This window comes from Hippocampus comes, unplaced genomic scaffold, assembly GCF_001891065.2.
Source record: "Hippocampus comes isolate QL1 unplaced genomic scaffold, H_comes_QL1_v1.1 scaffold7, whole genome shotgun sequence".
Classification (NCBI taxonomy): Eukaryota; Metazoa; Chordata; class Actinopteri; order Syngnathiformes; family Syngnathidae; genus Hippocampus; species Hippocampus comes.
Genome location: NW_017842060.1, coordinates 4,900,285 through 4,928,198, shown reverse-complemented (window position 1 = coordinate 4,928,198; position 27,914 = coordinate 4,900,285). Strand labels below are relative to the sequence as shown.

The window sequence follows — 27,914 nt, the reverse complement described above, 5'->3', positions numbered from 1 at the left end:
CAGCTCAAAGTCCACATGCACCGCGCAATGAACAAACAATCGGCCCTTGGCCTCCTTCATCTTTTATCTTCGTATGTCCGCAGTGCACAATTCAAACAAATGATGTCATCTGCAGACTGAGTGAGTGGGTTATTGAAATCCAAAAGCGCATGGTTGTTTTTGATTCCGTTGCCACAGAGTTGTGATTTCAAACGCGTTGACATGAATTCTGTGCTCGTTACAACCTGATTCACTCGATCGGTACGCATGTTCAATCCGATGGTCATGGCAATCCATCATCTCCCAAAATGCCCAATGACTGAATGTGTACAATAAAGTTATTCATTGAAAACATTGGACTTAGGTCTTCTAGGAAAGCCGCACTTTGAGAGAGATGATGTGACAAGAAACCCCTCAGGGACCAAACATATGAGCTTGCCGACATTGTGTGTTTGCATGAATCTCAACAGGATTCAGAGTGCTGTTGTACTCACAGAAGCACCAAGGCGTTCAGGGTGCACTCATGTGACATCCTCACTATTTCCTGCCATGTATTTATGATACACATGCCTGCCCAGTGAGTGCATTTCATGTCACGGGAGAGAAACTGGGGCACTCACATTACACCCGCTCTCAAATGGGAGGAAATGCATCCATTCATTGTGCTGCCAAAGAACCTGCTGGACCTGACTTACATTTGATGCATCACTTTTTTTTTTTTTTTTTTTTGTCAATGAAAAATCTATTCAAACTTCAGCTGCTTGGGACCTGGCTTTTTTTATTCTAATAATAATATGTAATAAATTGTAAGGTATAGATAATTTGCCTAAAGAGTAAACACACATTAATTTCTTTTATCATTCATATTTACAGTACCAGTGGTGCATGTCAAATTTCTAAAATAAAAGTACACACTCTTATATGTTTTATATTTAAAAATACACAATTATTCTGGACATTTGAAATCAATGGCTCATTTTATTATGGATAATAAAAATAATAGTCCGACTAATACTGAATACCAGTAATCCTGCATATGAGTAATAATATTTGATCATTAGAAATAAACACAGATTTGCATCAATTTAACCAACTGATTTTTTAATGGTATTATAAATACATAAGCACCATGTCATTACCATAATGGCAGTTACAATTCTTTTACAAAAATATTTCCATTATTTTTTTACTCAGTCACTACATTGTGGGCAATATATACACAATTTGAAACATTAAAGTTGAGGATTAAATTCCCGACTTTTTTTGTGACACATCATGGGAGTGAAACGATTTAAATTGAAAAAAAAAATTATTTACCCTTTTTATGAATTCAATTACTTAGGTTTGTCAGTCCATTTAGATTTTTTTTTTTTTAATTACAAGCAGGGTCACGAGGGAGCACGCACTGACATTCTCTCTCAGGTTTCTAGCTTGCAAAAGTTTTCCCATGCAAGCAAAGTCACATCCCACAGCAGAGGAGAGGCGTGTTCACACCAGCTCTCATGTCAGGTGGACTAGGGTTGGGGTGGAGCCTTGTTACCTGTGCGGAGCAGGTAACCAGCACACAGGGGAAAGAGTGCACCTGTTCCCGCTCCCAGGGCTGCCTTCCTTTACCGGACGAGCCACCACGGGAAGCTCACCATGGATGCCAAGGAGGCCGGCGGCGCGGAGAAGAACAAGGAGAAGGTGATCAAGCGCAGGAACCGACCGGTGTTCCTGCGCTACCTGGAGAGGAGGAAGACGGACAGCATCGTGGCCGACGACACCTGCAAAGGTGACATCAACCTGGGGACGCTGGTGAGGCGCAGTCAGTCTGACAAGACGGAGTACAGCGCTAAACTTAAAGGTAAGGTGGCTAATGACATCCCCAGAGTGGGTCACACAACTATGGCAACAATCCACACACGCTCCATCCAACGTGCAAACACATCGGCTTGCAAAAACTTTTTCAGATGACAACTGGTTAGACACCAGAGGGTTCAAACATAGCCGTGGTTACTCTGCACCTGTTATGTTCCGATGAATAGGAGATACTCTCACGGGGACGGGATCCACATATGCAAACTGTGCAGATAAGTGTGGCACACGCCAGCTGGTAAACAAGAGCTGCACTTTGACTTTGGCTGCTTTTTAGCGAATGATTTTCAGAGGTGGCAGTAAGTCATAAATGAGTTTGAGTTTTTAAACCTTCAAGTTTCAAACAAGGCCCGAAGTTACGGCAGCCAAAAGTACGCATGTCAGGTCAAGGCGCCCCCCGCCCGTTAAATTTCAAGCAAGTCGAGTAAAGTCATTATTTGGGTTAAGCAAGTCATAATTCATCCAAGCTTGCCATAGATTCGCACATTAGCGCTCACTAAATGTACTTGCATAAGTTCGCCTTCCTAAGACATTTCTACATTATTTTGAAATTGTCCCAAACCAGTCACTGTATCGGCTTTTTATGTGATTTTCTTCTCAATTAGTCACACGATTAACATGAAGTTAATGTTTGGCCAGATATCGGTGACCTTAACAGTGAAGTTAGCGTAGCTTATGTCTTTGTGGTTTTTTATCGTAAGTTGATGAAGTTAGACGTCAAAGTAACTTTTGGTGCCATTCTCCTTTTTCACGATTTTGTTAAAATCATAATGAATGAATATTCCGAGTGACATTGATGACTCATGGGCTGATCTCTGCAATCCGCATCTGAGGAAACTGCCTGGGTTGCCATGTCACACACTACACACACACACACACGCACACGCACGCACACACACACACAAACACACACACACACACACACACACAGTCTTTCAAAACAAAATAAACAGCTCATGAAGATATTTTCAAATGTACACACCAGATGTTAAGTCAAAGTCGAGTCCCTTGCCCGAAAATCGACATCTTTCGTCTGACTCGAGTCAACTCTGATGATTTGAGTTGAGCTGTAGAACAAGCTCATTATGCTGACGCGGTGTTTTTACGCATACACACATGTTCCCAGACAGCCCGTCTACGGCAGTCAAAGGTCGGGAATGTGGCACTTCAGGCCAAATGAGTGACATCACCGCTACAGTCAAAAACTATGTTGGATTTCCTGCAACACTTGTCTTGCGTGTTGACCCTTTTATCTCCAACTAGCTTACTTCCCACATTCGCTAGTCGACCGATAAAGTCAGCTTTCACACACATTCGGTATACACGCGCACTCAACTTTTCGGCGGCTGTTTACACGTCACTTGACTCCTCTCCAGTTCCTTTTGGCTATTTCAGTTTGGCCCCGACAAAGCTGCACGATGGCAAATCGTTGTTTTCAGTAAAAGCTGCCACCCGCCCCTGTTTTGTCTGTGGCCCGCACACACATGCCGACAAAGCGTATTACATATTTACAGGGAGATTACCATTGCAAATATTGACAGAGCGATGACTTCACCAGAAAGAGGAAACACGTGAGCTCGCCTGCTCGCAACTCGAAATGTTGTCACCTGCCCGCCGGACAGGTTGGTCAACCCGTGCAACGTGACCTCAGTATGTGTAACTATGCGCTCGGTACAATACTGGCACTACAAATACTACGAATGCATTCCTACTAAAACCTGATAGACACGAAAGTGTCAATTAGGTTAAATTGGAAAATTGGAGGATTTCTCCTCCCTCACGTTCAAAGTCGGCAAAAGCCTAAATGTCAGATATAATAAAAAAATAAAATAAAAATATCTTGAGCAATTATCTTGGGAGGGAGTGCGGCGTGTTAAAAGTAATTTTCCCTCCAGATCTGCTTTGAAAATAGCTGTGGCCAACAACTATAAACGTTAAGTCTGTTACGACTATAAACCGCTCGCCAAACTTTTGGGATATTGAGCTTTCGGATGAAATTTCAAGATTAACCTAAAATGCACTCAACAGATGAACTTATTTTGACATTTTTAATCATTTTCATTCACACCCAACAGAGTCAATATCACCAGAAGGCGCCTTTGAGACATTTCCCATTTGACACCTCAAAATTGGGATTTTCCAGTCAACTTCATATTCATTGTATTAAGTAGTTCTTTATGCTGTTAGAAATGCATATTAGTCAAGCTCCCACCCTTTTTTTATACACACACACACACACACACACACACACAGTCTTTCAAAACAAAATAAACAGCTCATGAAGATATTTTCAAATGTGCACACCAGATGTTAAGTCAAAGTCGAGTCCCTTGCCCGAAAATCGACATCTTTCGTTATATATATATATATATATATATATATATATATGCTTATCTCACAGATTTTTCAGCAATGATCAGATCCCATTAAGCATGTGTAGGAAGGAAGAGACAGTCAGACATTTTCAGTCATTTTTCTCTATGATGATACAGGATACACTAAGCCTTGTATTCTTGCCTCCTGGATCCTTTTCACTGGGCCCAGGCAGTGAAAAGCCCTGGATCCACTTTCATGGGAACTCCTGCTCTGAGAACCACAAAACAAAAAAAGAAAAACAAATGGATAAAAATGTTTGGATGTGATCTGCAGCCGTTGTAATACTGTAGACCATATTAAACGGTTTGCAATATAGTGTAATGAATCTTGGGCACAGGTTGATGCCAAGTTTCAAAAAGTTTGATGTGAGATTCTTGATGGGAGAGTGTACTGCCGTAGACAAAGGGATTTTTGTTTTCACTACATCAGCCTAAGAAGTGACCCGGACGCCTCCACGGAGAGGTGTTCCAGGCATGCCCCACCGGTAGGAGGCCCTGGGGCCGACCCAGGTCACGCTGGAGGGACTGTGTCTCCCAACTGGTCTGGGAACGCCTCCGTAATTATTGACACTCCTGGTTACTGAAAATTGTCAAAATGGTTCACCCAGCACAGAATCAAGCTCCTCCCATGGCCATCACTGTCCCCAGACCCTAACCCCATTGAAAACCTGTGGAATGGGGCTCAAGAGGAGAGTGCAAAGAAAAGGACCCAGGTTGTTGGATGATTTAGAGAAATTGCATGGGGAGGAATGGTTGACGATCCCGCTTTCTGTATTTTCCCATCTTGTGAAACATTGTAGATGATTAGGTCCTCTTTTTTTGGCAAAAGGGGTTTGTACACAAGTCTTCAGATCAGGGGTGCCGATAATTTTGGCACACATGATTTGATGTAAAATTATTATTTCTTAATGTGGGCTGCAGTCAAATAGTTTCGTGTGTGTGTGTGTGTGTGTCCTTGCAAAGGTGTGAGCTTATTAATGGTCGCCGAGCAGATGGAATGCCCGATCACGCCGGCGCATTATATCAGCGGTGCAATTCGTTCCGTAACATGACACGAGCACCCCCCCTCCCCTCCCCCCCTGCAGCCTTCCCCTTGCCCTCAATTCCGCCTCCAGCAGGAAACCGTGTTTGTGGCATCGATTCGGCAGTGAGGCAGATTCTCCCTTGCCTGAAATGAAGCACACAGCCGCCGCAGACTGACTCGGCGGTGTGAGCCGTAAAAAGAAAAGAGCGCAGTGAGCCTGACTGGCATATTAAACGAGGCCTCGTGGCCCTCCAGTCACGACAATTAGTTCACCTTGAAATAGTGCAGGCGGCTAAGAATTCCGACCCCCCACCCCCAAGAAATGCCCTTTCCTGATGGATCTGCACGTTAATGGCTTCCCGCATGGGAAACAAACGCCAGTCAATTGTAGTCATGTATGTTTTGGGAGGTCCGAAATCATTGCAAAACAAGGTCACCATTACTTCTGTGGCCCAGGGAGGTCTTCAAACTATGATGTGACCATGACATCACAAGACTAACTACCAAATTCACATTCACATGAATGGGCATTTTTGAGGGTCTTCAATGAGCCTAACATGCTTGTTCTTTTGCAGCCAGAGACGACACACTCAAATACAGGGGGTGCACGCATCCGAGATTCTAACTCGGGACCTCTCCTCCGTGCGGAAAAACTCGCTAACCACAATTCTACCAATCTGCCCTCACTAATAATAAGTGTCATTTTCTGCAGAAAAAATGACACCGCACGACTTGTCCAGCCCTGCTTCACCAGCACTAGACCCAGAGGAGGTTCGTTCGAGAAAAATGAACCGCAGATCAAAAGTCATCCAAGAGCTGATGCAGACTGAAAAAGACTACCTCACTGACCTGGAGTTGTGCATCCGAGAGGTGGTTCAGCCGCTGAGAAACATACAGGTGTGTTTTTGGAGGATTTTAGTCACTGTGCCCACAAAACATGGAAAGCCTTCAAATCATTTCGTCATAATTTGAAACGTTATTTCACAGAGGACAAATAACATTGCTTTTAGCCATTCCCTTGAATGGGGGGAGAGGGTGTCATTACCGATATTGACAATTAATTTGCGGAATTTAATTCTGAGTTGTCTGTCAAGAATCGTAACTGGTTTAATGACTGACAAATCAGAATGAAAGAATAGATGTCTGAAAGTGGAGTTTGAAAATTCCAACTATTTGAAATGTACTTACTACGTGTCAGAAAGTTTTTGAGATCCAACAATGTTACTTTCGGATGGTCTTACCGATATTGACAATTAATTTGCGGAATTTAATTATGAGTTGTCTGTCAAAAATTGTAACTGGTTTAATGACTGACAAATCAGAATGAAAAAATAGATCTCTGAAAGTGGAGTTTGAAAATTCCAACTATTTGAAATGTACTTACTACTTGTCAGAAAGTTTTTGAGACCAAGAATGTTACTTCCGGTTGGTGAAATTTAGGTTTTCAAAATTAAGAAGGCTGGCCGCAGACAACAAGAAGGTTAGAATTTTTGAACGAGCTTTCTTGCCTTGGAGCTCATAAAACTGTATAGAGGTAGCTAATATTCCATCCACTGTCTTTGAAAATTCCAACTATTTGAAATGTACTTACTACTTGTCAGAAAGTTTTTGAGACCAAGAATGTTACTTCCGGTTGGTGAAATTTAGGTTTTCAAAATTAAGAAGGCTGGCCGCAGACAACAAGAAGGTTAGAATTTTTGATGGAGCTCTCTTGTCTTGGAGCTCATAAGACTTTGCAGAGGTAGCTAATATTCCATCCACTGTGTTGCGTTAGGTAATCGATGTGGATCGTCTGTTCACCAACATGGAGACAGTGTGCGGGGTATCAGCTGCGCTCCTAAACAGACTCGAGGAAGCCATGTGTGACTCGGATCCTGAGGCGGTCATTATAGGTAATCTTTACTTCCCGCCCCCTATTTCTCGATACCTGAATGCTGACCATTTCGAGCTCATACCATTTTGGAAAATGTGTTTGCTTTTAATATGAAGGAGAGGTATTCATCCAAGCAAAGGCAGCTTTAGAGGACGTTTACAAGATTTACTGTTACCATCACGATGATGCCAACATGGTGCTGGAATCCTATGAAAAAGAGGAAGGAATAAAGCAACATTTCACCACCTGTGTATTAGCAATGAAGTAAGTGTTACTTCCTCACGATATTCATTTCTCATTGCAACTTCCTGATAAAGTCCAACCTCGAAGCTTGAACAAACCAGGATGCTGGAGGACCTATGTGGTGTTTGTGTTCGAAAACCATTTTGACATTTTTGTTTCACCCAAATGTGAATTCAAAACAGTCTTCAGGAGTGTTTAAAAAAAAGGTCTTTGACATTAATGATCCTTCTCTATTTCGCGGTTCGTTTATCGCGGCTTCAGTGCATCGCGGATTTTTTCAAAAATATTTAGAAAATAAATAAATAAATTAAGTCCGCAAAAAGTCTGCGAGAAGCAGCGAAAGTCAACAAAACAACAGCGAGTCACATAGAGCAACATATACAGTACTACATGTACATGTTTACTGTATTTTTGTTATTCATACACTAACCAACCTAACCTAACTTATACATGTTTAAATCAATTAGCATACAGCGTTAAGTAATGTTAATTACTACAAAATTTACTTCTACATGCATGTATACCATTAAATTTGGCCTTATAAATCTTTTTTATACAGTACTCATACTCACACACATGTACCTATAAGGGGGTGGGGGATCGCTACTTCGCGGATTTTCGTTTATCTAGGGTGATTATGGTCCCCGTTAACCGCGATAAATGAGGGATTACTGTATTTTTGTTAAACGGGCTTTCACTTGTGTTGCACTGACAAGGTACTCAAAGCACTTAACACTGACTTCTAATTCACCTTATGATGACACGCCATCAGGAGTAACTGTGGGTTCAATATCTTGCTCAAGGATGCTTCAACATGGTCACAAGGGATGGGGATTGAGCCCACAACCTCTGGGTTGGGCAACAAACACTCGACCACTTGAGCCACGCCGCCCCCTTTTAGTAACAACCTGTTTTCTGACACTGGGCCACGATTGGTTGTTTACCTGAGCCGTGAGCAACTGTGATGTCATTTTTACTCGACAGTCAGTGGCAAAATGGCCGCCGCCTCCTGAAATGGACAAAACGGGTAGATTTTGCTGCTTAACACATATTCCACAAATGCAATATGAATCAAAATGTTTAGAGTCTTAGAGTTGCATAAGATTTATTATGGTCCAGCAAAATTGGCTGTTGACTTCTGCTTAAAATAATAATAATAATAAAAAAAATAAAAAAAAAGATATCTTGCTGCTGTCCCGTGAGGTATACTGAAGCCTAAAACAGTATGGACAAATGTAGAATTGTATGTTCTCACAGGCGTTCAACCTTTGAGGTTCCAGTGAGTTATGAAATGAACAATACAAATGTCATCTAATATTCAAACCTTGTGTCTCCTTTTAAATTGCAGGAAACTCTACGACCAAGAGTGAGTATCGCCAAAACGTTAAGGCTGAAATATCAGACATTTTTTGGGGCCCACCTTTATTTTATTTCTTTTTTGCTGATTGCGCTGCATCACAGAGGGAAGCCCCACCTGCTGGACATGGGCTCGCTCCTCATCAAGCCAGTCCAGAGGATCATGAAGTACCCGCTGCTGCTTGGCGAGCTGTGGCAGGCCACGCCCGAAGACCATCCCGATTCCCGGCCGCTGCAGGAGGCCTTCACCGCTACAAAGATCATCAACATCAACATCAATGAGTTCAAGAGACGCAAGGACATCGGTGAGTTTGATGATGCCGACCGGACGCGCTACAACATGCTGCAAAGTGATCTTCTCCATTCTCGACGCTCTTCTGTTACCATTTGGATTTTCAGTGATGAAGTACAAAAACTCGGAGGATGAAGGAACTCTGCGGAAACTTCACAAGTTCAACATCCACTCCATTCGGAAGAAAGGAGACAGGTTTGCTGGTTACCTGAAGATCCTCACTGGAGTTGAACCACAGGTAAGAAAAGCAAACATCACCATATAATTTTTTTTTTTAAAAAAACTACTATTTTGGATTCTTTGCGGCATCTGAAAGTCTTTGCTTTTATTTTCGCCTGCAGGTGAGGGATGAAGTGTTTGACAGAGAGGAGAAGCTGTTCAGGAGCCTAGAGAAAGCTGTCAGGCAGCTGGTTAAGAATGTCCAAAGTTACTTGCAGTACACTCAGGTTGGTGAACAGTCGTAAAAGTACAAAATGTATGCCTTATTGTTTCTTTATTTCCTCATGCTTTTATGGTTGTTTCTAATTTCAGGAGATGGTATCCGTCGCTGTTAACAATGTCCATGGAATGGAGAGCATAATCAAGGAGTCAAATGGCTCATCGCACATGAACAGTGACGACCCCTATGAGCACTATGTGAGTCAGTCCCCCAAAAAAAAAAATGGCATAGCGTCACAGAAAATTGACTTCTTGAAAAAGTCTAACCAGGTTAAGTCATTTCAGAAAGTTGGCAGGTTTCGGGATTTGAGTGGGGAAAGACTCCAATCCAATGCGGCTTCCCATCGAAGAGATTATGTCTCTTCTTTTCTATGAAAGGATTTAATTTGGTCCGCGGAAATACAAAAAAAAACACACAAAAAAAACAAAAAACGGAAAGCCACCCCTTTCCAGAGGCTCATTGATTTAATAGATGAAGTCTGTTATGTCAGCCAAAGCTAGCCAACATGCTAACATCTTCTTACCTCAGAGTGGTAGCAGCTCAGCGGTTTTCAAGTTTTCCTTCTGTGACTCCAAAAGGAGGAGCATTAAAGACATTGGCACTCAACCTCCAACTTCCGCGGAAATACAAAAAACAAAAAAAAACAAAACTGAAAGCCACCCTTTCCCCGAGGCTCATTGATTTAATAGATGAAGTCTGTTATATCAGCTAAAGCTCGCCAACATGCTAACGTCTTCTTAGCTCATTGTGGTAGTAGCTCAGCAGTTTTCCCCGAGGCTCATTGATTTAATAGATGAAGTCTGCTATGTCAGCTAAAGCTCGCCAACATGCTAACGTCTTAGCTCATTGTGGTAGTAGCTCAGCAGTCTTGAAGTTTGCCTTCTGTGACTCCAAAAAGGAGGAGCGTTAAAGCCATTGGCACTCAAACCTCCAACGTGGTCTTCTCACAGAAAGACAACATGGAGCGTCTGGTCCTCGCCCCGCTCACATCTCTTCAGGGCATGTTCACTGCGCCTCAAAAGCTCATCCAGAAACGTTACGACAAACTGCTGGATTACTGCAGCCGGCTGGAGCGCTCGTCGTTCTCCCCCTCATCCTCGTCATCGTCTACCTCTTCCTCCACCCCGTGCCTGGTATCGGTTGACCCGCCCGGTCCTGCCAGGAGGGACTACGAGGCTCTCAACGCATTGCTCGTGGAGGAGTTGCAGCGGTTCAACATGGCTTCCTATGCCATCCTCACCAACTGTGCGGTGTATGTCGTGGTTTTGCTCCGAGGCCTGATGGAGGAAATATTGTTGGGAGTTCCCTCCGTGCAGCAATTACCGGTGAGCGGCCAACGCAGAATAGCAATACCTTCTCAAAGCATATTTTTCCTCCATTAAAATGCTAATTGGCAACATCTTTTCACAGGCTCCGTTGTCTAACATCACTGAGGTGCAGAACAGCATCATGGATGAGCTGAACAATCTGGCATTTGTCAAGGAGAATGCACAGAAACTAATGGAGCGGAAAGTCAGCTTCGAGAGGCAACGGGACAAGAAAATAGCGGTAAGATAAGTGGTCGCGGAAATCATTTGCATGTCGATAGTCTCGTACTGAGGTTGGTTTGCAACGCTTCCGCCAATTTCCATGCCACTTATCTTGCGCATGGTGGAGCCTTCTCGAAGTCGTCGGTGAACCTAATATACATTTTTACATTTTTTTTTTTTTAACACAGTGAGGCCAATTTAGAATCTTCAATTAACCCCAACATTGCGTTTGGAGATAATTTTGTGTCATCAACATTAAATACAATTTAAAGTGTTTGACAAACTTATCATTTATGTTTTTGGGGACTGTGGCAGAGCAAGCGAAAAACACAAAAAAAGCTCAGAGCTGAGCGACATTGAAGCCGGAAACTTTTTTTTTTTTTTTTTTAAAGTATAAGGCAACAGTGCTTAACCATTCCTGGCGGTCGAGAGGCTTCATCAGTTCAGTGTCAAGATCGTCTGTCTCGATGTCAAGTTCAAAGTCCCTCGTTGTCCTCAAAGAGTTTCACAGTTTGGTGGAAAATTCCAAGTGATAAAGACGAACACAAAAGACACCTCCAGGTGGTGATTAACTGGGGCAATTCCACGCTCCATCAGGTCTCGGCCATTTACACTTTAAAAGCTTTCTGCTGGAATGTTTCAAAGAAGAACTCCATCCACCTGAAGCTCCTCACAGCTTATCAGCTCACGTTCTACATACATAACGAACTGTTACCTTCCAGACGCCGGAGGTGGAACATCAGACAGAAGAGCAACGTGCCCGACTGCTGGCCGAATTTCCCCCGAGTCGTCTTTACCAGCTCAAGAGGAAGTGCAACGGCTGCCAGAAGGAGGATCTCAGCCTGCTGGAGGGGGAACTGGTGGCCTTGCTGGAGGACACAGACCCGATGGGCAGCAGCAGCCGCTGGCTGGTTCATACCGGAGGCAAGTTTGTGATCACTTCTGTGCATCAAGTCACAAGTCATAAGGAAGGCAAGACAACCCAAAAAGCCATCCAAAAACAGGGCCAGCCTAATCCTAGGATTTATTTACCACCTCTGCTGACCAGTGAGCACACACTTCTCTGCAGTCTGACCTGAATTTGGCAGAAAAAAAAAAAAAAAACTTTCTTAGAAAGACGAGCGAGGCCCAGGTGCTCTTGAGACTTTTGCCGCTACCTTTATTCTTTCCTCTTGAGACGTGTTCCCTTGTAACGCTCGACAACAAACCGGTTTGCCTTGGCAGCAGTATTACTTGAATAAAAAGCCTCTTCAGATGCGAACAATTCCAAAACAAGGACAAAATATATTGTGCTCTAAGACTTTCATGTTCTCTCAAACAACACATTCTTTTTTTTTTTTTGTGAGTGCTACATACAAAAAAAAAAAAAAAAAAAAAAAAAGAACAACGACAGACTTGTGTTTCCCCCTGGGCTGACAAGAATCCCCTACAAGTTGGGGCTGAATTTGCTTGTCTCGCAGAATCTTATTCTTGACGTTCTTTTCGGTACCTGGAGTGAGCAAACTTCTTAGTGTAGCTAGTCGCTACAACAGAACGCCTGTTCCCCCACACTCCAGAAAAATGTCAGCGCGTTACTCTAAACTCTTCACGTACCGGTAGTCACAATCTTCCAACGTCTTTCAATTTAGGTGAGCAGGGTTACGTGTACTCCACGTTCTTGAAGCAGTACAACCCTCTGAGGGACTCGCAGAGGGGAGGCCAGCTGGCTCAACAGCAGCAACAACAACAACAACAGCATCAGCCGCCCGCCATGGCCGACGAGGACTTTGACAACCTGAGCCTTTTCGTATCGGGCAGTGGGAGCAGCAGCCTGAGGAGCTTCAGCCTTAACACCACAGACAGCGGCTCCAACCTTTCGGGCCTTCAAGGCGAACTGGACACAGCGGACGACCAGGAGGCTGCGTTTGACACCGACGCTCAGCAGGTACGCGTAGAAACATGCAACTTGCGTGACACAGTTTAAGCTCCGGCGGGAGATGTCAGGGAGGAGCGAGCAAACAGCAGCAGTGCTAGTGCAGGAATTGAGCAAACAGTGCCACCTACTGGTATAATTCCCACATTGAGGGCGACCATCCCTTTTTCTGGGTAAGACTAGTTTAAATTGGGCAGGAATAATAAAGGCAATTGGGACAATGCTAGCTACGTAACATTGCAGTCTATTTAAACACCGGTGTGACAAGATGCTTCCTGTTTCTTTTCACAGTACTACGCTGTATATGCATTTCAAGCCCGTTGTGACCAGGAGCTGACGTTGCAGGAGTACCAGCATGTCCGCATTTTGCAGTTCAACGACCTGGGCGGGAATAAGGAATGGTGGCTAGCGGAGGTTGATGGCCAGCGGGGATACGTCCCGGCCAATTACCTTGGCAGGATGTCCTATGCATAAAACAAAAAAACAAAAAAAACAAAAAAAAAACCTATCCTGATTTCAAACCAACCTGCGATGTTTCAAACTACTTATTGTTTCACTGACCGTTTCAACTGAATGTCAACCACTTGTGCTTTGTGGAACCAAACTGTGTATCTTTTCATATTGAGAGGGTGACCTAATGAAGAACATGCGATTTAAAAAAATGTTGTAATTCAAGCTGCTGTGCTGAGCACTTTTACTATTTGTATGACAGTGTTGAGTTTCAAAGTCGTTTCTGTGAAGTCAAATTTTATATGAACGTATCTTTGGATGAAGTAAAGCTTGTACGTGAAATAATTTATCAAAGAAATTTAATGTTAGAAGAAATATTCTGTTTATTGTTTATATTTTGTTACATCCTGATTAAACAGCCTCTATGAAAATGACTATTGATTTTTGTTGAAATTATTTAGATTGGATCCACCATTTTCGGTCGTATCACGTGACTCCTTGATGCTGTTCATATGTGGATTTTAATTACGTTTGCAGATTAAAAAAAAAAAACCCAAAAAACGGACACTTCACCTCAGGCTCAATGAGTTGGGACAGGATGAGGCACAGCAGAGCAGCAGCATTTCGACAAAGTAAGATTCAAGTATGAGAATATAAACTCTCACGCCATAGACAAAAGATGACCAACAACACTCTGGCACGACATCTGCAGAGGTTGAGGGGGGGTTATTTTACCCTCCATCAGCCGCGCTTCCACAAAGTGGTACAGTTCAGTTCGGTTGAGTGACAGTATGGTTCGGAGCGATGAATCCTTATCCGCTTTGTGTTTCCGCTGCAGTCTGTAGGTGGAACGGCGAGATTACAGTATGTCGATATGAATTGTTGTATAAGAGCGGTGCGACAAAGACGGAAGAATATGATGCAAAAATGCATCATTGGTAGAAGAAACAACGGCTTTCCGTCTTGGTCCTTGGTCCTTGCCGTTCCAGTCCTCCTGCTGCACCGAAATGACGCGCCTTCGATTGATTAACGGACAGGGTGTCAAGCTGGAAAAGTGGTACGGTATGGACTGTCTATTTAAGGTACTCTTTCCCAACTCTTGACAACCGAAAATCAAAAACATTCCAGCGATGTCCCAAAGTGAAGTGAACTGTACTATGTGGAAGCAACGACGGCGCTTCACTGGCTCTGCTTATTTCTTAATTTTTTTCTGTGCTGCTTTTTTCTTCACCAGCTGCAAGCGCTTCATGGCGTTGAGCTGGGACTCTTGGGATGTCGGCGCTTTTTCCCCCGGTGGAACCTTGGACCCATTCCCATTGTTTCCATTACTTCCTCCGTTAGTATTTCCGCCTGTGCCACTACCTCCTGGACTGGCCTGGGAGCTGCCTGGGGAGCTCGCTCCCGATGACAAGGCGGAACCCTTCCCCTGGCTCTCGCTACTCGATGAACGGTTAAGTGGCTGCTTGCCCAGGGTCAAGGGCGGTGGTTTCAGAGTGACCTGGTTTGAGCCATTTCCATTGCCGCTCCCGGGTACCTTGGCGGCTCCGAGTCCGGACTTGGTTCCGGCTAGACCGGAAAGACCGACCGGTTTCTGGCCGGGTGGAGTATTCAGTGCCTTGTTGCTCCCGCTTGGCCCCGAGGAACCCAATTTGGAGGTGACGGGAAGCGATGGGCTTGTTTTCGCGCCAAACGCAGCCCAGCCTGTTAGACCGCTGCCTGACGAGGAGGAGTTGTTACTGGTGGGAGTGGCTGACGTTGCGGAAGTCTGCAAAAAACGATGGTACATCAGTCGTCATCCATCCATCCATCAGTTTATTTTGGATACTGCATACCGTATTTTCCGCACTAAAAGGCGCACCTAAAAGCCTTCCATTTTCTTAAAAGCTCACAGCGCGCCTTAAAATCTGATGCGCCTTGTGTATGGTCATTACGGGAATACTTCGACCCCAAAATGGCTCCTTGCCCGAGACATGCTGACAACGCAGAGTTCAAACTTAAGGCGATCGGTTACGCAGTTGAACACGGAAACAGAGCAGCGGCAAGAGAGTTCAACGTTAACGAGTCAATGTTAGAACTTGCTGTTGGTTAAGTGAACTGTGTCGCTGCTTTATTAAAAAAGTTTTACTGACATCTGGTCATTCTGTTGGCGTTTGCTTGAGCGTAGCTCCATCTAGTGGATGCATTGTAGATTGCATCTTATAATTTGGTGCGCCCAATGTTTGGAAAAAAAATGACAAAACAGGCCATTCATTGAAGGTGCGCCTCATAATCCAGTGCACCTTTTAGTGTGGAAAATACGGTATATATTTTTCAGAGTGACAACAGGGGGCTTGCGCCAACACCAGTCGGGCACCCCGAATGTGTTGGCAGTCATTATACGATTGTGAAAGGACACCGGAATCGATCCCAGGGCAATTGCACAACAGCTGATCAGCTATGTGAACCACTAGACTGCCAACAGCAACCGTTTTTGACACAGTCCAGAAAGATTTCAACTATCAGCAAACAGCTTTTGGGACATACCTTCACTTCAGTCCGTTTGAAGGCCTGAAAGGTGCTCGCGGTGTCCGGTTTGCTTTTGAGTTCTGTCTTTTTCACCAGAGTGTCTTTGATCACGACCGGTGCTGACGAGGCGGAGGCCGGCGAGGGCTTCTGCGGTGGTTTTTGGGCCTATTGCAAACAAACAATACGCGTGTCACAATTATGCCGAGAATGAAGCAACCGGGAATTGGCTCCCCCAGACAAGGGGAAGTGCAAATTTGTGGATGCGTCTCACCATACGCTTCATTTGTCTGGTGCAGCGAGCACAATACCACACCAGCCTGGGATCGTTGACTTCTTTGTCTGTCACTTGAGGCTTGTGACAGTCCTGATGATACAAGTTATGGCACTCCTGGCACTCGACCAGCTGGTTTCCCATGGACACTGTCATTTGTCTTTGGTGAAGTAAAAAAAACACCAACAACAATAAAACATTGCTCATTTGTGTGACGTCCACACCAAACACACAGTTGCCAAGTGGAATTTGAATAACGGTACCGTATTTACAATTACAATCTCGACTGCATGACTCTGCAAACCAATGCGAAGAATGCGGGCGTACCTGCAAACCACGCACGCCAGGCCCATCTCCATGGCAAAGTCGTCAGCGTTGGTTTCGTCGTAGTCGTTGATGTTTGGCAGGAGGTCTTTGCTCGTCTGTACGGTAACTGGTGACGAGCGATCCGCTTTCTCTAAGCGAGGCTTTTTCGGCAGGTCCACGTCACCAAAGTCAACCCTCACCTGTTGTCGCGCGGAGCCCGCGAGCAAGATATTCATGTTGGTGCTGATTTTGTGACAGCCTCGCATCAAATAATTTTAGTCGGCGATGTGGTTATTGTTCACATATTTACTTTCAAACTCAAATTGGTGTAAATTCAACCATCAAGCAAATCTTTGCAAGTGCCTGTCCTCATATGGCTTGCGGATGAGCTGGAAGCGATACCAGCTGACTTTGTAACTTTCGACGAGAGGGCGTGTCTCGCTCGACGATCTCTCTCTCTAGCCATCTACACTTAACACTGTCAAAAGTATACAGTACATTGACATTCTTCATACCTTGTCAGAAGATCTCCGATCGGCGTCCTTCTTGCTCTTTTCGGAGCTGGACTTGCTGCCTATGCTGGAGGAGGAGGAGCTGGAAGACGATTTGGAGTCCTGCTTGCTGAAGCTAAGTTTTGACACTGACCCCTTGGACACCTCCAGATCCTGACGATGCACAAGACAAAATACTTATTAGTCAAGCCATAAACTTCAGAATATCAAACAAGAACTAAATTCAGAAAGCACCAAAGGAATAACTGCACTTTTGAGGCCCCTTAGTGCAAGAGAAGGAACATCAAAAAGAACCATTCGCAGAAGAATATACAGTAGAATGTTGCGTAAAGGTGACTGATGACAACCAACATGTGCTAATGTTAGCGGCTAACCCGACCCATTGGCTAGCCACCGACAGGCCTTCTACTACAGTGGATTCTTGATTGATGAAAAAATTCCAACAGCAGTGATGTAACTTGTACAGATTTGTACATAAATTGCATCGCACTACAGTCAGGTACCCTCCCCGTGAGATTACTGAGGGTTGACTATACAGTGAATAAAGGTTCTATGAGGTCCGTCAGAAAAGTTTTTCCCTTCGAAGCATCGCCCATGGGGTCTAATAGACAATTCCAGCCTTCTCTGCCATGCCTTAATGCACTCCTGGAAGGACACTCCATCGTAGTTGTCATCTAGATGTAGCCCACATCATCAAAAGATTGTTTATCACCTTGAGTTTGGGAAAGAGGAAAATAAAACCACCAAAAAAACACAGAGCCAAGTGGGTAATTGGGGATTGTGCTCCAGTATGGCAGTGTTCCTCTCAGCCAGGAAGGGTTGGATGACCAGGACACTCAACGACAGCAGGCACGTTTTCATTATAAAGCAGGCACGACTTTTCTAGCCACAGCTTTTTGCGCACTGATTGACATGCTGAGTGATCGTGTGGCCCACGTTGAATGGGAAAACATGTAGCTTAGACATTAAATATATTTTACATGGGTCAAATGGATTCCCAATACCAACATACTTTTTGTACCAAGCGATAGGATGTGTCGCTGCCTCTGGAAAGGGACTCGTCGAGTAGCGCTTTGAGTTTCTCAGCTGAATCTTTGCTCTTGGAGTGCAGGTAACTCAGACCCTTCAGGAAGATGGGATCGAGCTCCAGACTGACAGGACCAGCCATGGCTTATACTGAGGACAAAGTATAGATTCCAGCAGTTATCTACATCGCTGAGCTCATGTACATTACTACATGTACTGTATTACAATACTAAGCCATTTTTGTCTTGTGGGTGGGATGTAACAGTTCACAAACTAGGACCAAGGTCTGTATAACGTTCGGAGCAAAGACAAGTAGGCTAAAATGTTCAATTGTACATTCAGCCTTGTTACCTGGTGTGCACTTCCAGGTAGAAACTCGTCGTCGACACCGGTTTGGCAGTAAAACGAAAGGAAAGATGACTGCTACCACCGAAATTTGGCCAGTGCCACAATAAAACATGTCCGACTGTTTACAAGGGAAGGGCAGAACCAACGATAAGACGAACAAAACGTGTCATTCTCTGCGTCATATTATCGGACGACTGTTGAGTAAATATATATCTTTTAAATATTTTCAAAAGCAATGAATAATCTGACTTTGTCTTGAGTGTAGTTATTTTATTTAATAATGATGATGATTATTATTTTGTTATAATGGCGTTACTTGGCGCTGTGGTACTAGTAGCGGTCAAGAAGAAGAAGAAGAAGAAGAAGAAGAAGAAGAAGAAGAAGAAGAAGAAGAAGTAGTAGTAGTAGTAGGCGCGGGTACCCGGATGTTTTTATTTACAACGTGGGTTCCTGGGAATTGGCTTATTGTACGCATAGGACGTGAATGAACATGTTTGTCAAAAGTTGATATTTTAGTCAACGGCCGCTGCTTTGCAATGAAGGACGTTAAACAGCGACATGCATCCCTTTTCCTGGAAGTTCGTTGCCAAGATGAGGCACCCCGTCTCCCCTTGCACTCCTCCATCGTCTTATTTCTCCTGTCCTACTCTGAGTGCAAGTCTTTCAAAGTCCACCTTGTCTCCGACAAGATTGACAGCTCTCTGACCCTTCAGGGTCAGCTGCCAGAATTCCTGGCCTTGCAGGACGTCCGGCCAGAGGAACTGCCGATGCTGGTGCGAGGCTGCCGGCTACCTGCCGTCCTGGATGAGACCGGAACGCTGTGCAGGGCTGGACTGGCTGTGGTCTTGAGGCACATAATCAACAAGAGCGTCGAGGCTGAACCGTCCAAGAACGATGTGCGGCAACTGCTGGGCTTCAAGAAGACTTGTCTCAAAGCCTGTGCTGAGGTTCGTAGATCAACTAAGACAGCCAAAGAGTACGAGTAAACAAACATATTTAATTGCTTGAATGCAATTAGCTAGGTCTCTCGAGTGCTTGACCATGACTGTCAGGCTCAGTGAAGAAGTGGTCCGGCCACAGCATTACATGAAAGCACTGTCGGGGCAAAGCCAAAAGCTAAGCAGAGCTGCAGTGGTATCAGTGTTTGCTTTTGACAACTGACACATTCAGATACACACATTTGTCGACCTGGGTGCATGGAGGGGGGACTGGGTATGTGTTTGGCAATGTGGCTGCTGCATGCGCCACATACATGGATCTCCCTGCTAACTGAAGTTGGTCTTGGCCACCCCAAGAGATGGATTACAAACGAGTTGATTTTGACTTGACTTCCCCTTTATGATATGTTTTTAAAAAGTAGCATTTTTTAGAGTGCTATTTTCCTCTTTTTGCATTTTTTTTTCAGAGGCTGGAACAAATGAATCAATCTTAACATTCATTCCACTCGGGAAAAAGGATTTGAGATATCAATGGTTTGAGTTATGAATGTATTTACGACATAAACTCATATCTCAAGGCACGACTGTATTTGTACACGTCTTTCAAAAAATTATGTATTATATACGTACCTACAAACAAAACTTTTGTGGCACAGCTTACCGATGACATCATATTTCTGTTTTCCGTCCATTTTCTCAGGTGAGCAAGTGGACCAGATTGTGTGAAATTGGCATCCCGTCTGCCGTCGAAGAGTACCTCCGAAATCCTAACAACCAGCAGCATCACCCGCCACTTCCCGCCATCCTCACCCTGGAGCAAAGGCTATCCGAGCCCGTCAAAGTGCACAACGATGACAAAATCCGCAGACAGAAGCTCAAGCAGCTGAGACTAAACGAAAACAACGACTCGACTAAAGCGAGCATGGATTCCGACGCGGGTGATGGACTCGAGCTCAAGGCCGCTCTGGCTAAACTCTCTGTAGCAGCAGCTCCGACTCCGACCACCAGGGAGCGCTACGAGATCAGAAAAGTCAAGACCAACGATCTGCCTTTGCTGGAGCACGTGTTCGCTGAGGGGTTGTACTTCACTCTGACTGATGTGGTCCTGTTGCCATGCATCCATCAGTACCTGGTGAGCTGCCGGCTAATCATTAAAGCCTGTCTGTGCCAATGCATAACGCAAAGCCCTCTTTGAACTTAATGCTGCTGAACCAAGACAAGACACAGAAAATTAAAAAGTCCATTTTCCATAATGTGTCCCCTTTTGAAAATAGCCTCCATGCATTGTGTGACCGCAGAACCGTGCAGCGCCTTTAAAATTCCGTGAATACAGACATTTCACATCTTGGTGCACAGCGCCGCGGCTTGCTCGATGCTTGCTTTGCTATTATTTTTAATTATCGTACTGTGATGGCAGGGGGGAAGAAGAGACACCCACTGCGCTCTCCAGTGTGGTCAAGAGTCATGCGACAAAGACTTAATTGGGGATTTTCTCCCTGCAGCAGTAGTTGTAAGACTTAATTAAACATCTATGGCTTAGTATTATCTTACCATCCATACCAGGATATATTTGTTTTTATTTGGAAAACCATCTTTCTCATAAAGCAGGAAAGTGAGCATGTCTGCCTCTTAGTTTTGAGCCTCCGGTTTTGTGTCTTGGCTCTTGACTGTCCTTTGTTGGTTTTTCATCGGTACTGCGACTTTAATTAGGCCATAGCCTTGTCTAATAGAAAAGGCTGTTTTGCGGAGTAGTGGTAGACTATGACATGTTCTGGCTCGTGTCCAAATTCTGGTTATGTTGCCGCTGTAAAAAAGTAACTATCTCTTAAAGTGAGGAGACTATTTAACTCCAAATGTTTTATTGTGCATGCCACCAGACAGCCTCAATACCTATTTCACCCTCCAGCCGTCACCAGCTATTCTTCCATGTTGGGAATGAACCCAAGTTCCCACGATGAGCCTCTTACAAGTCAGCTGTGCTCCAGTGGTTTCCAGTTTCACACTCAGCCTAGCGTGTCTCCTCGTGACAGTCGCCAACGCAAAGTAGATGCAGCGGATTCTTTTCACGCTTGCCCCGTCGTGTACTACCGAGCCTCTCTTCTCTCTCTGTCTGGTCTGTCTGGTCTCTCTCTCTCTCTCTCTCTCTCTCTCTCTCTCTCTCTCTCTCTCTCTCTCTCTCTCTCTCTCTCTCTCTCTCTCTCTCTCTCTCTCAAAACTCTTGTAATTGTCGTGACACGGCTTTCGTCTTTCTTTTTGGGTCTTTATCCCTGCTCGCTCTCTGGGCCTGTAGTGATGTGACCCCTGGTGAGGTTGTGCAAAGGTATGACCTGAGCTGTCTGATGAGTAACGTCTGATGAGTCACTTCTATTAATATCCACAATGCTCTCTTTGACAGTCTTTCGTCCGAACCCATTCTGCCAGCACTCTACACCGCCTCCCCCACCTGCTGCGCTGGTACAGCCATGTTCAGGAGGTGCCTGGGGTCCTTCGGGCCGCCAAAGCCTGCAAGATCACTCTTGCAGTCCCTGAAAATCCACTGCCACTTGCAGCTGGGCCACCGGTTGAAGGTAACCTGGCGAATCCACCGGAGCGAGAGGAGGAGACGACCACGCAGCTGCCTTTTGTTGGTGGGCCCCGGCCCACCATAACCAAACTTAAAGTAAAACACTTTTTTTTAATGAGTAGTGTACTGTGGAAATAGCATTCAAAACTCTATCTATCTATCTATCTATCTATCTATCTATCTATCTATCTATCTATCTATCTATCTATCTCTAGCTAGCTAGCTAGCTGGCTAGCTACCTATCTACTTAGCTATCCAGCTAGCTAGCTATCATGTCGATATATAGGTGTGTATACATAGGTGTGTGTATACACATACATATATACACATACATATATACATACATACACATATACATACACACATAAATTATTTTACTCTATTAAAGTGACTGCAGTGGAGGAAAAAAAAAGGTTTTCCAGTGGTGGCCCAGAGCTTTCCACCCACTTCTAAAGCTTCAAGAAGTGACTTTGTCGCCAAAGATACCTTCTAATAGTGTCTCCTCATTTCCACATCTTGCATTTATCATCTTTAATTTTCACTGACGCAGACGTTTTACACCGCCATATCTGCTGTTTCGTGCCTTCAAGGATGACTCTCTAATGTCGTGTTTTGGCTCCTGGCAGACCTTCTTTTAATTGTACAATGTTTTCTCCCTCTGGCAGCGCTCCACATGAGCTTTCAGTCATCAAATTAACATTTCAAAAGGGCGTTTTTTATGGATTGTTTTTACGAGAGTAAGATTATTATTATTCTTTTTATTGAGCCAGCTAATAAAAATTGCCTTTCATTATAGAATGATACAATTCACCCATGCACTTGTAATTCTGCGCACTGTGCAAATTGCCAGCCATCTTTTCACAGGCTGTGAAAGCAGTCCATTCCAGAAGAACACATAAAAGTTTGAGCTAATGTATGCTGAAACGGACAGAATCGAACATATGCCTGCTTTCCTCATCATGAAAAAGTGGCACCTTGAAAAACATGTGACCTCACTTACGAGTGCTCTATGGTGAGAAGTGACCCAACTCGCTTCACAACAAGTGGCAGTTTGGTTGATATAATTAGTAAATAGTCCCCCCCCCTGAAAAAAAAAAACAACCTTCAAGCTGTTTATTACCAATCTCAGATGACATTACTTGTCAAAGTAAACATAACACAAGGAGAATTTACACGTTTACTTAACACTTTTAGGGAGAGTGGGTAGTACAGTGGACAGCTTATCATGTTATCAGGTTACAGGGTGCATGATAGGGTTAAATCAGCCACATGGTTTCCGCTACCTTGATGCTAACATACAAAGGTAAACTCCATAAGCACCCGGGCTAACAATTAGCGTCTATCTTATGCAGCTGTGTTTTTACCCTTTAAGCATCGGATAGCTAAACACAAACGTCGCTGCAACGGCATATAACAATACCCACACTTTAACTTTATCCTCTGTGAACAATGACTCATATTACTGCCGCACTGAGGAGCAGAGAGAGGAGCTGACAGGGACAGTATATCCGTACGTCTGCTGTATATTGTATTTTTGTAGAGTGCCAAGGGAGAACTAAGCCCATCTGACTTGAAAAAATCAGGATATTCCCCTGTGACGTGGACCATAACAGGAAAAACTGTTGTTGTCATATCCACAATTAATTTACACATTCTTAGAAAGGAACCATCAAACGATCCATTGTTACTGTTTTCCATAGTTGTGTCATCTTGCTCACAGATAACAACAAACAGGACTCAGACTTTTTTTTTGGGGTGCTCGGGACAGGTAGTAAACAAAAAAAAAAGTCTTGCACATTTAGACTTGACTTTTTGCGGGGCCACTTCCTGCCGAGTATGTAACTTGATGATAAGTGGCATGACAAGGAGGACAGAGTTGGGTGCTTGAGGTTGTGTATCTTTTTACACGACGCCGGATTAGAGTTAATTGGACATTTGACACGAAAGCTTGAAATCGCACATTCCCGTTGCGAGGTATGCGCCCTTACAATGGCCGCCATTCTAAACCCTCGACGCGAGGGATTACGAGGATGGCTCCGTGCCACAACTGTCATCTCTGCAGCTGTTGTGCTGTCATAGCTGCGTGGGTGCGCGCGCGCGCGTGCCGATGTCTATGTGAATGAGAGAATCGATTGGTCGTTCAAAGATATTTTGTGTCACTTAAAACTGTCCAAATTCACAGAATTTCATCTTCTCAGCAGTAAATATTCGTTAATTTCGATAAAACCATCCAAGAAAGCAGACTGATTATCTTTGCGTGTAATCAGCATAGGATGTTTGCAAACATCTGCTTCTACTTTTGGGAAACCAACCCAGTAACTGAATCATAATCAGGAAAAAAAAAAAAGCTGAAAATAAGAGTCAGTTTAATCTATTACAAAAGTAATGGTTGCAGTCACAGTATGACCTCTTGGAGGATATTGCGTCATTTTTTTTGTTTTGTTTTGTTTAATCATTAAACAATACAGAAGAAACAAGTGTCAGTTAATAAACAAGAATCAGGAAAAACATTTTTGCAATTGTCATTTTTTAAGACAAAATACATTTTTATCCAATTAATCAATTACATAATTGATAGTGTCCTGTATGCGTGCACGTGTGTGTGTGTGTGTGTGTGTGTGTGTGTGTGTGTGTGTGTGTGTGTGCGTGTGTGTGTGTTTGTGAGAGAGAGAGATTGAGTGAATCATTGAGTAATGTGAAAGAATGCGTGAGAATGAAACAAAAAGCGGGGGAAAAAATAACCCATATCTATTCAATAAAATGAAAACGGAAATTGTTTTAGAAAAACGACATTTAAATGAAAGTAAAAGTATCTAATTATGGCAAAAAGAAAACATTTTTGGGTTTTATTTTTATTTCATTTGTTTTGGGGTATTGCTGTCCATCCGTACAGAAGAGGCAAGGTCAAACGGTAGTTTGGGAATTGTAGTTTACTTTATTTCAGGAACTTTGTGAACTTTTTGTTTTGATCTTGCACTTGACAAATACATCATACTGTATGAAAAAAAAACAAAACTCAAATACGTTATCCTGTATATTAAAAAAAAAAAAAAACTAAATAAAACTAAAATTAAGCACTTTCCCCAAAATAAAAACAAAAAGTAACAACCTTGCTCTAAAAACCAATTAAAACTAATTGGATACAAAGAGCAAAAGTCAATCTGAATGTGCGTGTGTTTGTTGTCATGTGAGTGTGAAGTGAATGAGTCCTCGCGTGTATGCGAGCATTCATCCCCGATGTGTGTGTCCTGCGGCATATGTACACGAGGGCGCGCAGACGACACGATACTTCCTGTCGCTAGCCGGGGATCCTCTGGTTTCTCGATAAATGCCTAATAACCTCTTGCTCACCTCACTTAACACACCCTGACGATAGGTGCCAAATGCAGTCGACAGGCAGCCATCCAAATGAAAACAAAACTGCCAGCCAACTCTCCAAATGTAGGAGTCGAGCTCTGTTTTGAATTACTCCCTCCGCGATTGAAGTTATTTTTAATTCAGTGACTTAATCGCGCCGATGTTTTCCAAATGTATCACATGATGTCAAGATACCATTCCCCCCGAGGAGTTTAGTTCAAGTACAGCAGTCCCTTGCGAAAGCTCGCTGCACTTTTTTGCGGCTTCGCTCTTCGTGGTTTTTTTTTTTTTTGGTCAACAGATACACATCGTTGGACTTTTCACTGTATTGTGGGGATTTTTATGGTGATTTATTTCTCCACGCGGACCGTTACTTCAGTAAATAAGCGTGAGCCAGGAGGAACGAGTGCCAAATAGAAAGAGGATGGGATTATCCCACGCTTAATTAAAAGAAGCTAAAGTGCGATGTGCCTTTCGCAAAGCACAACTGCCTTAAAGTTACTCAAGTGCACGTCAACGGTAAAGTAAATGTCAGAAACCCGACCACCAGTAGACGGTTCCGGGCGATACAAAACACACGAGACAGGCGCGACGTGTTTCTGTCGGTCGTCAGCAAAAACGGGCAACCGTCAATATTTGACCTGGTTAGCGACGATTACACTGGCATGACGAAAGCCGTCAGCGCTTCGTCTCTTCTACTTCTCAATTTCAACAATCTCCGTCACCTTTTCACTTTTTGTGGTAGATCTATCGTGACAAGCACGTTGATCGATCACAAGCTTTAACGCTTCTGTCCGGCCGTTCCCGTAATAAAACGTGGTTGACGTCAGTTTCCGTCGCTGGCGTTCCACGTTAGGATTTCACTTGCCGAGTTCTGACGTCAACGGCGCTCAAGAGTTAAAGTCATTATTGAAAAGTGACTTTCTCGCTTGACTTCTGTGTTGGGTTCAGTCGCCGCAGAGTAACTGAATGAGACAGCCAATCTTTGACCCGTGATTGGCTGCCAACCAGCGTGGTGTGTAGTTTGCCCAACGCTAGCCTTATTGGGCTGCAGCTCGCCTGCACCACAATCAAAAATGTCTCAGTTGGAATCTCGGCTCCTACTTGCATTGGCTTGCAAATGTCGAGCATGAACGGTGGTATGTTCTCCTTTACCAGTTGCCGACCACTCTGCGGTGCACCTTCGCTTCTCTCGTCAAAATTCTGATTGGATAGGCTCCATCTTACCTGCGGCCCTGAACAAGTGAAGTGGTCGAAAATGGATCAATGCTTGGGTGGCTCTTTTGTGAAAATAATGCAACCGCCAACCTTGAACGTTTTTCAATTCAGAATGGTGTTTTGCGGCTGAATTCGCCCTTACGTTTTACTGTATTTGTCACCTTCATTGAAATAGACGCCATGTTGCAATTCATCGAAAACAAATGCCCGTGCAGGGCCAGTAAGGTGAGCAAGATCTTTAATTCGAGATGGCCATTGGCATCTGGTTACATCACGTTAGAGAGTGTTGTGAGCTTCCACTTTCTTTCAGGGACCTTCAGATAGAATAACATAATAAACAAAACTGAATAGTGCTGTTCGGATTTTCCAATTCAACTCAAGTGAAATGGGTAGTTTAATACAAATACAAAAGGACCGAAGCTAACGAGACAAAATTGCTAGGCCTCCCCCCACCAAACATGCACAACAAGCACAGGTAGAACACAATAAAGTAAACATTTTATCATCCCATTTTTATGAAAGAAGGATATTTCCTCTTGGGGGTAGCTCAAGCTTCGAGAGTTTCAATTGGTTTCCTTGGTAACAGTTTATTTATTTATTTATTTTTTTATGTCGCCAAAGGAAAATGGCATTGAGGCGGCCTTCGCTCATCATCCTTGCCCGGAATGGACGCTCCCATGGGACAGCTTACCAGACGCCATGAACCCCACGGAAGGTACTCAAAAGTCGAAGCGCTTAACTCCCAACACCTGTGTCAAAAAATAAAAACACAATGGGATTATTTGTAGATCCATTAAAATCTATATTCAGTTGAATGAATTGCAAAGACAAGATATTTATTGGTCAAACTGAATTTTTTTTTTTTTTTTGGCTACTATTCACTCATTTTGAAGTTGATGCTTGCAACAGTTTCCACAAAAACATGTTTAACACTGTGTTACATCACCTTTCCTTTTCAACGACACTCTGTAAGCTTTTCGGAACTAAGGACACTAATTGTTGAAACTTTGTAGGTGGAATTCTTTCCCATTCTTGCTCGATGTACACCTTCAGTTCCTCAACAGTCCGGAGGCCGTAATTTAGACTTTATAATGCACCGCACATTTCAATTGGGAGACGGGTCTGGACTGCTGGCAGGCAAGTGTAAATGTTTGGCTTGATAAAAATTAGGTTCATTCCAATAGGGAACATGTTTTCAGGATACCAGTAACTTGAGTTAGGAGCTTGGTCACGGAACAAATTCAACTCCTAAGTCGAGGGACAACACCACACATCATGCTCAGTATGCAGTGACCATGTCATGCCACGTCTCCACCCACTGCGTGCTTCCTACAACTGAACAGAAAATACAACCTGGTGTATAAAATCAGGTTTTGCCATCAAAACCTGCAACACGCTGCTTCGCCGTGTTTTTTTTTTCTTCAGCCACTTCTTGCCTATTAATCCCTTTCAATAATAGCAGCCCTGTTAACATCTCCCTGTGCAGCCTTAGAGTTTTTAGCATCACGTAATTAAACTGGAGACAAAAGGGAGCCAATTTG

General features: G+C 43.8%; 3 protein-coding genes across 4 annotated transcripts; 2 read left to right on the top strand and 1 right to left on the bottom strand.

The window, feature by feature from the left end:
* The first annotated feature begins 1,388 nt into the window (after positions 1-1,388).
* arhgef38 (Rho guanine nucleotide exchange factor (GEF) 38) lies at positions 1,389-13,763 on the top strand. Its single transcript, XM_019861862.1, has 14 exons — positions 1,389-1,825; positions 5,948-6,132; positions 7,010-7,127; positions 7,225-7,372; positions 8,700-8,717; positions 8,813-9,012; positions 9,107-9,237; positions 9,341-9,445; positions 9,531-9,635; positions 10,389-10,763; positions 10,849-10,986; positions 11,690-11,891; positions 12,596-12,891; positions 13,171-13,763. The coding sequence occupies exons 1-14, from the start codon at positions 1,621-1,623 to the stop codon at positions 13,351-13,353; spliced, it is 2,409 nt and encodes an 802-aa protein (XP_019717421.1). The 5' UTR covers positions 1,389-1,620; the 3' UTR covers positions 13,354-13,763.
* A 68-nt stretch (positions 13,764-13,831) lies between these two features.
* On the bottom strand, positions 13,832-18,516 carry ints12 (integrator complex subunit 12). Of its 2 annotated transcripts, none has more exons than XM_019861870.1 (7): positions 18,301-18,516; positions 17,945-18,099; positions 16,927-17,076; positions 16,433-16,611; positions 16,106-16,265; positions 15,853-15,999; positions 13,832-15,094 (listed from the first exon to the last, which is right to left on the bottom strand). In XM_019861870.1, exons 2-7 carry the CDS (start codon positions 18,089-18,091, stop codon positions 14,522-14,524), a joined length of 1,356 nt encoding a protein of 451 aa, XP_019717429.1. In that variant the 5' UTR covers positions 18,092-18,099; positions 18,301-18,516; the 3' UTR covers positions 13,832-14,521. The 2 variants fall into 2 exon arrangements, with proteins under 2 accessions (XP_019717429.1, XP_019717428.1); XM_019861869.1 differs by having other exon boundaries at positions 17,936-18,099; positions 18,301-18,512.
* A 176-nt stretch (positions 18,517-18,692) lies between these two features.
* On the top strand, positions 18,693-27,153 carry LOC109511109 (glutathione S-transferase C-terminal domain-containing protein-like). The gene is made up of 4 exons (XM_019861871.1): positions 18,693-19,244; positions 19,936-20,367; positions 21,631-21,894; positions 26,995-27,153. Exons 1-4 carry the CDS (start codon positions 18,834-18,836, stop codon positions 27,136-27,138), a joined length of 1,251 nt encoding a protein of 416 aa, XP_019717430.1. The 5' UTR covers positions 18,693-18,833; the 3' UTR covers positions 27,139-27,153.
* The last annotated feature ends 761 nt before the right edge of the window (positions 27,154-27,914 follow it).